The sequence below is a fragment of the Chroicocephalus ridibundus genome, chromosome 1 (genome assembly GCF_963924245.1).
Source record: "Chroicocephalus ridibundus chromosome 1, bChrRid1.1, whole genome shotgun sequence".
Lineage (NCBI taxonomy): Eukaryota > Metazoa > Chordata > Aves > Charadriiformes > Laridae > Chroicocephalus > Chroicocephalus ridibundus.
Window position 1 is genome coordinate 165,086,792 of NC_086284.1, and position 12,210 is coordinate 165,099,001.

General features: G+C 40.5%; 1 protein-coding gene across 17 annotated transcripts in view; it reads left to right on the plus strand.

Annotated features, from left to right (window-relative positions):
- Positions 1-12,210, plus strand: part of TNRC6B (trinucleotide repeat containing adaptor 6B) — a 133,671-nt gene that overhangs the window by 96,766 nt on the left and 24,695 nt on the right. For 15 of the 17 annotated variants that reach the window (XM_063322497.1, XM_063322487.1, XM_063322498.1 and 12 more), the window contains 4 exons: positions 1,559-3,886; positions 6,120-6,278; positions 9,579-9,757; positions 10,973-11,047. In XM_063322497.1, the coding sequence (XP_063178567.1) occupies positions 1,559-3,886; positions 6,120-6,278; positions 9,579-9,757; positions 10,973-11,047 (2,741 nt within the window). The remainder of the gene's footprint in view (positions 1-1,558; positions 3,887-6,119; positions 6,279-9,578; positions 9,758-10,972; positions 11,048-12,210) is intronic. The other 2 variants (XM_063322485.1, XM_063322486.1) reach the window with 1 other exon arrangement.

Here is a 12,210-nt window from a genome sequence, read left to right on the forward strand (position 1 = left end):
CTGTGAACTTTATGCTCTGCAAATAAGTTAAACTGGTTGGGTGGGATAACCGAATAATATATTTGGGTTCAGTACATGGTTTTGTAGAAAGGAGAGTCTTCATCACTTCATCATGGTGAGGGTAATTTAGGGTCCCTTGGTATTAAAAATACATAGGAAAAAAAGGAGTAGAACCCTATATAGAGAACAACACTGAAGGTACTATTGGACTTCTAGAGGATCAGAGGTAATATGGTGGATGGCAAGGGAATCTCTGCTGAGGTTTTAAACTAGTGATGATAACATGTCGGCATATATATGCAGACATCATGCTCCAGCCCTGAAATAGGTTTCATCCATTGTGGCACTCTGTTAATTTGTCTGATTTATAACTATATACGAATATCATGTCCATGTGAAGTCATACCACATAGGACATGATAATAGTTCACCACAAATGAAAGGAAGGGGTCCTGTTAATTGTTGTTCATCCCACTAATTTCCTTATAGTGACTCCAAAGCTGATTGAACTTGCAGGTTACCCTATGCAATGTGCTAAGCCAGCAAAAAACTAATGCACCAGAAAATGGACAGTTTTGTGTTGAGTTAGTGAATACAGTTGATTTAGTTAAGGGAGTTTACCGCCATCAGAACTCTCACAAATGAGAGATGAAACTTGGGGAACTTGAAATAGGTAGAGCTAGTGAGAGAGAGAAGGAAAAGTGAGATCTCTTACTAGCCTCCATCCGGTGGCAGAGAGATCATCTTAGCTGCTCGCAAAACCACAAACTGTGGTTTCTAGAGTAAATATAGCAGTGACACAAATGTGGGGTAGTTACATACTGAATACAGCTTGCACGTTCCTACATAGAAATTGTAATTTGTGTAAATTAAAATTTTAATTAAAAATTAAATAAATTAAAAAAATAAAAATGTGTCTTCCAATTTACAGTAACTTTTGGAAATAATTTTACTTGTTTTGCAAAGGGTTGGAAGAAACTGCTAGTAGCAAAATAAACTTGGAAAAGATACTTGAAGCTGAAGGATAGACTTCTTTAGTTTTGTATATTCATTAGATGCCTTTTATTTTCAGTCTTTTATCTTTTGATCTGTAATAAATTGTAGTTGCTTTGACTCAGTTGAGTAGCAGACCAACAGCTGACTGCATGTACACACACATGCATATGAACGTGTGCACATACACAATCTTGTTCTACATGCAGTATGATTTAAAACGTGTATTTGAAAAGTCTACAACCAGTATCAGTAATGTTCATTAACTGGGTTATAATTATTATGTTGAACTTGGAGCTGGACTGTTAGCAGTAGAGATGAGTCAACAGTGAATTGAAACACCCACAAAACGCCTGTGGGGAGTTTGTTTAAGGTTTTTTATTAGTATTTTCAATGGTGTTTTGCAGCCTGATGCGTAACAAAGTTGTTTTGGAAGAACATTTGAGGGGAGGGTTCTTATTAATGAAAACAGTAATCAGTGTGTTAAAAATGTGATGTTCGGTGCTTGTAAATAATATTGATTCTTAATGACCTTTTTGGGTGTGGGTTTGTTGGTATTTTTTAGATTCAGCAATTGGAGGTGCTGCTGCTTCAAATTATGCAAATTCCACTTGGGGTCCTGGAGCCTCCTCCAACAGCGGCACCAACGCCAACCCAACTCACATCTGGGACAAGGTGATTGTAGACGGGTCTGACATGGAAGAGTGGCCTTGTATTGCCAGCAAAGATGCTGAGTCTTCTTCCGAAAACACCACCGATAACAACAGTGCCTCGAACCCTGGCTTGGAGAAGAATGCTCTGCCAGGAAGCACCACTAGTAACAAAGGAAAAGGAAGCCAGTGCCAGTCTGGAAGCGCTGGAAACGAATGTAATCTTGGGGCCTGGAAATCTGATCCCAAGGCTAAATCTGTTCAATCTTCCAACCCTGCTGCCGAGAGTAACAATGGACTAGGTAATTGGAGGAACTTGAGTGGACAAGACAGAATTGGTCCCAGTTCTGGCTTCAGCAACTTTAACCCAAATAGCAACCCGTCTGCTTGGCCGGCACTGGTTCAAGAGGGCAATTCTAGGAAAGGGACTTTGGAATCTGATAGTGGTAGCTCCAATGCACAGATTAGCACAGTAGGTCAGACCTCTAGGGAACAGCAGTCAAAGATGGAAAATGCGGGTGTTAACTTTGTCTCTGGCAGAGAACAGGCTCAAATTCATAACACTGATGGACCAAAAAATGGAAACACTAACTCCTTGAACTTAAGTTCACCAAACCCTATGGAGAATAAGGGAATGCCCTTTGAAATGGGCTTGGGGAACCCTTCCAGGAGCACTGACACCCCTTCACAAAGCACTGGAGAAAGAAAGACTGGGAGTGTTGGATCTTGGGGTACAGCTAGGGGGTCTTCTGGAACTGACACAGTCTCTGGACAGAGCAATTCTGGAAACCATGGGAACAATGGAAAGGATAGAGAGGACTCCTGGAAAGGAGCTTCTGTTCAAAAACCTAATGGGTCAAGAAGTGATTCTTGGGATAACAATAACCGGTCTACGGGTGGTGGGTCTTGGAACTTTGGCCCTCAGCATGCAAATGAAAGCAAATGGGGTGAAGGGAACAAATTAACATCTGGGGTCTCTCAGGGAGAATGGAAACAGCTGTCTGGGTCTGATGAACTGAAGATTGGAGAATGGAGTGGTCCAAACCAACCAAATTCTAGCACTGGAGCATGGGACAATCAAAAAGGCCACCCTCTTCCTGAAAACCAAGGCAATTCCCAGGCTCCCTGTTGGGGAAGATCTTCCAGCTCTGCAGGAAGTGAGGTTGGAGGTCAAAGCACTGGAAGCAACCACAAAGCAGGAAGTAGTGACAGTCACAATTCTGGACGCCGATCATATAGGCCTACGCATCCTGATTGCCAGGCAGTCTTGCAGACTTTGCTGAGCAGGACTGATTTGGACCCCCGAGTGCTTTCAAACACCGGCTGGGGCCAAACTCAAATTAAGCAAGATACCGTATGGGATATTGAAGAGATGCCACGGCCCGAGGGGAAGTCTGATAAAGGAACTGAGGGGTGGGAGAGCTCTGCCACACAGACAAAGAACTCAGGGGGCTGGGGCGATGTACCCAGCCAAAGCAATCAAATCAAGTCTGGATGGGGTGAGCTCTCAACCCCAACGGAGTGGAAAGACCCCAAAAATACTGGAGGATGGAATGACTATAAGAACCCCAATTCTTCTAACTGGGGGGGAGGAAGACCAGAAGAAAAATCATCTTCCTCTTGGAATGACAGCTCTAGTAAGGATCAGGGGTGGGGTGGACGGCAACCTAATCAAGGATGGTCTTCTGGAAAGAACGGTTGGGGAGAGGAAGTTGACCAAACAAAAAACAGCAACTGGGAAAGTGCAGGAAACAAGCCAGTGTCTGGTTGGGGTGAAGGTGGGCAAAATGAGATTGGAACTTGGGGTAATGGTGCAAATACAAGCGCTGCTTCAAAGGGTGGATGGGATGATTGTAAAAGAACTTCAACGTGGAATGAGACGGGTCGACAGCCCAGCTCCTGGAACAAGCAGCAGCAGCAGCACCAGCAGCAACAGCAGGAGGCTTCTGGTTCCTGGGGTCCACCGCCCCAAACTCCAAGTAATGGGCGACCTCCAAACCCAAACTGGAACAGTGGACCACAGCCAGCTGCCCCCAAAGAGGAGGAGCCTAGTGGCTGGGAAGAACCTTCTCCACAGTCAATCAGTCGTAAAATGGATATTGATGATGGCACTTCAGCGTGGGGAGATCCCAGCAGTTACAACTACAAGAATGTGAACCTGTGGGACAAGAACTCACAAGGAGGACAGGCCCCACGGGAGCAGAGCCTGCCTACTCCAATGACTAGCAAATCACAAGCATCAGGTACTCGTCTTGTTCCTTTTTTCAGCAAACTCCTATATATGAATGTAATCTTAATGCATAAGAGATACTCGTGTAGTCCCCACTTCCTCATAGTTTGATTCCATAAAGAAAAACCAGTTTCTTACTGGAATATTTGTCTCTGTATTTAAAGTATCTTTTAAAATTTGAATCAATCATTCCTCTGCTCATTGTGCCTCAGTAACTGTGATCTGAATACTGGTCAGCCTGCCAGTAAAAGAAAATTTTTAGTAGCTAACAAATCTGCATTTTCACTCTGAGCTCTGAAGAATAGTTTGAATTATAAAATCATAGAATCATTTCGGTTGGAAAAGACCTTTTAAGATCATCAAGAAAACCTAACACTGCCGAGTCCACCACTAAACCACGTCCCTAAGTGCCACATCTACATGTCTTTTAAATACCTCTGGGGTGGTGACTCTGCCACTTCCCTGGGCAGCCTGTTCCAATGCTAGATAACCCTTTTGGTGAAGAAATTTTTCCTAATACCCAATCTAAACCTCCCCTGATGCAACTTGAAGCTGTTTCCTCTCATCCTGTCACTTGGTACTTGGGAAAAGAGACCAACCCCCACCTTGCTACAACTCCTTTCAGGTAGTTGTAGAAAGCGACAAGGTCTCTCCTCAGCCTCCTTTTTTTCACATTTTTTATAAATAACTTTTCTAATAAATCACTTTTTTAGAAATAATTTTTAACCACTTTTTTTAATATTTAGTTATTAGAAAAGCAGGGAGAAATTCTTTACTATTTTTAGTCCAAAACTTTTTGCTCTGAAACACTCAGTTAACACTTGAAATCGAGCGAGTCTGATCTAATTTTTTAGCTCAATTTGGCTGTGCTGTATGATAAAGAATACTTAATAAAATATTTTCTTCTTTGAAAAAAGGAAAAGAAAAAGTTACACAGCCTGGAAATATATTAAGCTGTCACTGTTATGAAATCTCTTGTCTGACTTGGACATGCTCTAAAGAATACTATTTTATTTTAACATGTACTTCAAATATGTCATAGAATCATAGAACTGCCTAGATTGGAAGGGACCTTTCAGATCATTTAGTCCAACCACCTGGGCAGCCTGTTCCAATGCTTATTAACCCTTTCAGTGTAAAAAATTTTTCCTAATATCCAATCCAAACCTCCCGTGGTGCAAATTGAGGCCGTTTCCTCTTGTCCTGTTGCCTGTTACTTGGGAGAAGAAACCAACCCCCGCCTTTCTACAACCTCCTTTCAAGCAGTTGTAGAGAGTGATAAGGTCTCCCCTCAGCCTCCTTTTCTCCAGGCTGAACAATCCCAGCTCCCTCAGCTGCTCCAAATAAGACTTGTTCTCCGGACCTCTTACCTGGGGCTGGTTGCTTCGTTGCCCAGTAAAATCGTTCCTTGTCAGGGTACTGGAGCTGGACCATAAACAAAAGGCCCTATGATCTTCTTATTTCGTTCGGATCCTTGCACATCCCATGAATGCTGCTGCCTGGGCAAAGCTGATAAGAGTTGACCGGTACCCTTTGGTGTGACTTGCTCACTGTAAAACTCAAGAGCAGCCTCAGCAGCGAGGCAGCAGCTGCTGATGGTACAGGACGGGGATGAGGAATTGCTTAGGAAGCGGTGGGACTTCTACATCACACCAGAACCATCTGCGTGCTAGGGGAAATCGCACTGGGGATGAGCAGGGGACTGACTTCCTGGCAAAATATCCTGCTCCAGCTGCAGCGTGTGGCATGAGCAGTGAGAGGTAGACATGTCTGGCACTTAGAATCATAGAATTGCCTAGGTTGGAAGGGACCTTTCAGATCATCTAGTCCAACCATTAACCTAACACTGACAAAAAACATCACTAAACCATATCTCTAAGCACTGTGTCTACCCATCTTTTAATGTCCTTATTCTTTCTTCAGTATATGAAAACCCTGAGTTAGTCTGGTGCTTTTAATTAACCACAGAAGTTCACCAGGTAGGGAGACCACATTAGATGTGGGGTTCATGTTGAACCTGTGAGAAGAATATTACTCATAGCATTCTCTTCTTTTTCATCCCTAGAGGTCAGTGCCTGCTTTAAGTTTGATGTGAACAGTTGTCTGTTCTGTTGCACCCACGCTATTGAGCATCTAAAGGCCTCAACAAAATAATGAAGCAGTAGATTAGTGATGTGGTGCTGCACTGCAGTAAATAGTTCATTGTCTAAATGGTCTGTAATGAAAACTCTTTCTCCTTTGTGCAGTCTGGAGCAAAAGCACTCCACCTGCTCCAGATAATGGTACGTCCGCCTGGGGTGAGCCAAATGAAACCAGTCCCGGGTGGGGTGAAGTAGATGATACAGGAGCATCGACAACAGGCTGGGGGAATGCACCTTCCAACGCCCCGAATGCCATGAAATCTAGTGAGTATAGGCCAGATGCCAGTTTCTTCGCAATGGTCCTGGAGATTTTTAGTGCTTGGCCTTTTGATATAGGTCACCCATGAAGGAATTGTTATCCAAGGCCTAGAAGCAATGTTGAATGTCATGTAAGATTTTGATGGATGAGTGATTAAGTGCTTACAAATGACTGGAACTTTTGTCTTTTAAGGTAATGAAAAATTTCTGAACTAAGCAATTAAATGGGCAGCTCCAATTGTGGAAGTGTCGAAACATTAGAGCATCTGATTGAGGAGTGTCTTTCCTTCTCTGGCTGCCCACTTGTCACTTAGTATATAAACTTGGTACATAATAGATCACTTTTCCTAATCATATCAGAAAAAAGTATGCACAGTACAGACAAATTGCATTGTGGAGGCAGTTACGTGGTAATCTATGCTTTGGTAATGCAACTTGCCTTTGAATGGACTTTTTTTATTGTATGAGTGTGGAAAATTGTAACTCTTAAGAACTGAGCTTTCTCTTGTGGTTGAATCTAAATGGGTGACTATTTTCTGGATATAACTTGCCTACAGCTGTGTTCTTCATGAATGAAATATTGTTGAAATCTTCTAAAAATTAGTTTGAAGTTAAAATTTTGCTGTATTAAGAATTTTATTTTTGTGGAATTCATTCCTGCTCACGTAAGCTGTTTGTGGAGTTTTTATTTCACTCCTTTTAAGGAAAATGCAACAAACAAAATCAATCACCTGCTGATACAATATAGCAATGTTGTAGCCAAAGCCAATAATATTTGGATGTGATGTTTCCAGTAGGAAATACTGATACTACATGACTGTTGCTGAATTTGACTGCTGATACCCGCTGTAAAACCGTTCCCAGTTACATGTTGCCTTTGCAACATGTAATTACTTGCAATGAAATGCTCTATACAGATTGTATGCTGTTGGGTCATTCTCCTTTCCTTCCACACCAATTAAATAGTCTGACCATTTATGAAACAAAACTGGGAAAAAAAGCGTTGCTTCCTTAGTGTTAACATTATAGCAACCTTTTGTGGATGGCTGTAAAGCTTCCTGTGCCTGCCAGACAAACCTGGCGCTTTTCAGGATGCTAGACTTTATTTAGGTGGATCTCTTCTTTCATCTGTAAAAAGCCACTTAAATATGACCAAAATAAGAGCCTCTGAAATGCTAATGATGCATTGCAAATTCTATGGATTTGTTAATATAGTCTTTAAAGACTACGCATGGTCACTTGCTTTTCCTAACTGGATTTTGTGTGCGACATAACCAAAGAGCTGCAACATGTGTTTACTATTTTGTACATAAGCTGTCCCCAGCTCTCTAGAGCAAAATATAGGGAGTTTCCCCATCGTGGCTGTTTCAGGTTGAGATGTAGTAGGACACCAGTATTAAGAGCTGAGTTCTTCATTCTCCTGTAGTCTGTGACTACTCTCTCAACTCCTTTCTAATTGGCACCCAGAAGAAATGGAGAAGAGAGCTACATTATTCAGTGGAGTAAAGGGAGGTATTTAATGTCTTGCGTAAGTTGGAAGAAGAAATTGGGACAAAGAGCCTGCAAAGGCATAATATATGGTTGAAGGTAAGGACAGGAAACAGAGGCCAGTAATGATTGGAAAAGAAAACGAGAATTCAGAGCCAAAGAAGGGAAACACAGATCATTACCCACCTGTTTTTGGGTTTTTTTTGGGTTTTTTTTGTTTTTTTTTTTTAAAAAAAGGATTTATGTAGTTTTACCAGCATTGCACAGGAATTCTCTGGCAGAAGTAGGAATAAATTCATTTTTCTGTAACATCATTATTTTGTCTTCATCTTGAAAGTTTTCTTTTCTTATAGCTATTTGTGTCTTCTCACTCAACAAATACAGAAAACGAAGCAGAAAACCTACAGACAACTCATCTTTACACCACTGTCCAGGTTCATGTTCAGGAATCTCAGACCTGAGGGCTGTCAATGCAGAAAAATAATCTGTGGTCATGTAGTTAAAACCAGGATCATAGTACTATATTTAAACACTGTGGCTGGAAATAAATTAAAGCTGCAGGGACTACCCCATATATGACATTTCCAGATTAAGTTCTTGACTCTGCAGTCATAATCCTTAAATGTAGCCTTTTCTGTGTAAGTAGCATGATTAAAGGGTCAAGAGGTAGATTTTTTGCACTTAGACTAGTATCTTTCCTAAGCAGCCCTCAATTTTGATACACAAATGAATATACTTTAAAAAGTTATGTTTCCTGTGAAGTATCTGAGTTGTTATTTATGATGGATTTTAAGGTAGCTCTTGTACAGCAACATTTCATGGCAGTTTTTGTTTTCAGTATGATAAAGGTAGAGTTTCCCTTAAAAGACTAATTATGATTCCTACTTTTTTTATATTCATATTTTCTGCTATGTGTGTTAATATTCTTATCCCCGATTTCCACACTCAAAAGCCAGACAATTGAAGAATGAGTTATGAAAAAGGTGATGGTGATGGAAATAATTTTTAAAGGAGTTAAATGCTTGGGGAAAAAATGAGCAGAATGAAGAGCTAGAGTAGGAAGGAGAACGGTTGGACAGTGGACAAGATGAGGATTTGGGCTCTTGTTGGCTTGTCAGTAGAAGTTGGAATTCTTCAGTTGCCTGACAGCTGGTGCTAGAGAATAACAGCAAGAAAAGAAACCAACAGGGAAAAGTCCTTAGTCTGAATTGATAGGATGAAATGGCCGTAGCTTTCTGGTAACGGCATCTCTACTTAAACAGCACTACTAATGACTCTTTTTTGTGACATTGTTAGCAACAGAAATTGAAGTAGAGGGGTTTTTTCTGCATTAAACTGCTTTTGGTGTTACATATACCAGAGTACAATGTCGGATTCTCTCCTTTAGATTCTACTTAGTTGTTACTCCTTAAAGTTCTTTGTTTCAGTAACTTTGTGAAAGAGTTTAGTGCAAGGGAAATGTTATGATTTTGAAGGAAGAGAGGAAATAATTGATAAGCTACCTGAAGCAGAGTCCTCAGCACACTTGGTTTTTAAGTATCCTTAAAGTTTAGCTGTATCTGTGTAGGAGAAGAGGTCTCTATGGTTATTTATATCTTTAAGTGTTTGACATTGCTTGGAAATAGTTGTAAAACATGCCACGCTAACACGCTGCTGAATCTCTTGGGTTTTGGGATTCGTGCACAGGACACTTTCTTTTTTTTTTTTTTTTTTGTTTACTCCTTTGGGGTTCTGATGATCTCAGCTAATCTTGCAGTGTCAAGTTGCCAGCTGCATGGTATTGTAGACTGCTTTTGAGCTTTTTTTCTTTTTCTAAAGGTTCTAAATCTATGCAAGATGGCTGGGGAGAAAGTGATGGGCCAGTGACAGGAACGCGTCATTCCAGCTGGGAAGAGGAGGAGGAGGGAGGAGTCTGGAACACAGCAGGCTCTCAGGGAAGCAGTTCCTCCCACAACTCAACAAGCTGGGGGCAAGGAGGAAAGAAAACACAAATGAAGGTAAAATCTTTGAATGATTCATAACTACTGTGTTGTCTGAAAGCAGTATGACTGATATGTTAGAGCATTATAATAGTAGTTCTTCTAAAAAGAATTCATCTAGAAAGGTGCTTGTTACAACAGTGTAAAAAATGTGAGGTTTCTGGAATTGTTTTAATGTATTACACCTGTTGTGACTAATAAATCTGCCAGTAGGTGTCAAATTGTTTCAGTATGTAAGCTGCAGAGCCATTACTAAATGAAACTGAGCAATAAGTATCCCAAGGCTATTGCTTTTCTTTTGTTGACACATCTTTCTGCGTTAGGCTGCTGTCGCTCTCGCATAGCTTGCTGAAGTTTGGATTCCACGGTCGTCTTGGTACCCGTGCTTCTTATTTCTGCTCGCTGTTGGATTTAGGTCTGACTTGTGTTTGTTGTTATTGACCTTCGGCCTCGAGCAGGAGCTTGGCTATAGTCCTGAGTAAATTGTTTTCTAAGGTTTTTTTTGTATTAAAGTTCTCTAGTACTGTAACACTTGGTACTGTATTAATATTAGAGAGAACTATATTTCGTTTACTTCTAATCATATAGGTAAGGCAAACTCAAAAAGCAAGTGCAGAACAGTTTCCTAGGGTGTGGAAATACTGTTGTGACATGGTATGGAGTTTTACAATTACTGTTTTGCAAAAATGATGCTCATGAACCTTTTTTCTTACTTAAAGCTTTTCTTATTTTAATCATCAAAGCAACTGTCCAAAAATTTTTATTTTCTGTTGAACTGTGTTCAGTTTTGGGTTTGATCACCTGTAAATAACAGTAAGGCCAAATTGAGTGCCATGTCAGCACAGTGCCCAGGTAAGAGAAACCATACTAAAGGGAAGAAAACAAAGGAAAAAATCCACTGTTGCACCTGATGGATTAAAGAATGTATTAAACTATAACAGAGGGAACAGTAAATAACATTTACAAAGCTTTCCAGATCACAGAATGAAACTGAAGGTGTGATAAACATTCTACACAGCAGGTGTTCATCCAGTTTGGTATACCTAACAATGAAAGAGAAAAGGAGAAAAAAGTATTTGGTAAATGTTTCCAACCACACAAAAAATTAAAGTAACTTGTTCAGGGGATTGTTTTCTCTGATACCAGGATTTTCATCTGACATTTGTGCACTCAAGGATAAAACAGAATTTAAGAAATCAAAAAGTTCCTTAAAAATTTTTTTTTCTTCTTCAGTGCGCATTAAAAGGAGGAAATAGTGATTCGTGGATGAACCCTTTATCCAAACAGTTTTCTAATATGGGCTTGCTAGTAAGTAACTTTTTTAAATATAAAATCCAACTTTGTAAAAAAGCAGTAAGCTTTAAATAAGCCAAAAAGTCAACTGTTTCACTGTGTAACTGCTTATTTATCTGCATTTGCTATGCTGACATGTTGATTATAATACCTCTAACAGCTGGGTATTCAGCACTTCCTTGCTAATCAGAATGGCTTCTCAGAAAACCCGGAAATCTCCTTTGACTCTTCAGAGTTACTTTATGACAGCTGTTGTTCTGAGATTGCAATTTCCTTGCAAGTTATAGGATTTGGGGGGGTTGTTTGTTTTTGTGTTTTGGTGTTGGTTTTGTTTTTTTCATTTTCATAGGATACCATTTAGGGCACTTAAGGTAAAGGCCTGTAGTGTCAGACATCTGTGATTAGTCCAAGGCTATTTATTTGTTCTGTATCTCAGCCACCTATCAGAAAAGGAGATTACAGCCCTGTGTTCGTCTTGGCTACTTATATTTAAAATGCAATGCAGCAGGATCTTTTTAGAACAAAAAGGCTCATTAATAATCGATACTTAAAGATCGATTGGTAAAGTGACTAAATAAATGGCACATCATGTAAAGAAAAGACAGATCTGCAGGGATGTATCTCAAAAATAGTTACATATGAATTTTTTTAAGAACCTCTGACATGCTAATTTGTAAATCATTTTACAGAATATTGTGCCAACTTTCATCCTGTGAAGCAGGAGTAGTATGTAATGCAGGCTAGTGAAAGGTAATAATGCAGAGGTTCTGTGAGAAGCCCAGGGCTGCACAAACTGTCAGTGACATGACTAGGATTAGTTTGTAATTTCTGTTGGCTCCTAAGCTCAAATTCAGTCTGCTAGACCGTAGATGCCTCTGAAAGCTATGGGAACACCCTGTCCCAGACTGCCAACTGAAGAATAACTCGGCACCACATTTCAAGATTCAATGACTTGACAGGTCATGAGGATGAGCGAGCATTTTGGCCGCTATTTTCAGGGTTTCATCTCTTGACCACTGGAACATGAGGACAGGGGTTCATTTCACAGAGCAGCTGTCTGTGCATCTTTCTCTGTCTGTTGCATGTGTTTACATGTCTAGTTTCGTATGGATAAAACTGCAACATACAGCATTAGGGGGTCGAGGTGAGGGGTGACCGGGGTGATATCAGGAATCCTT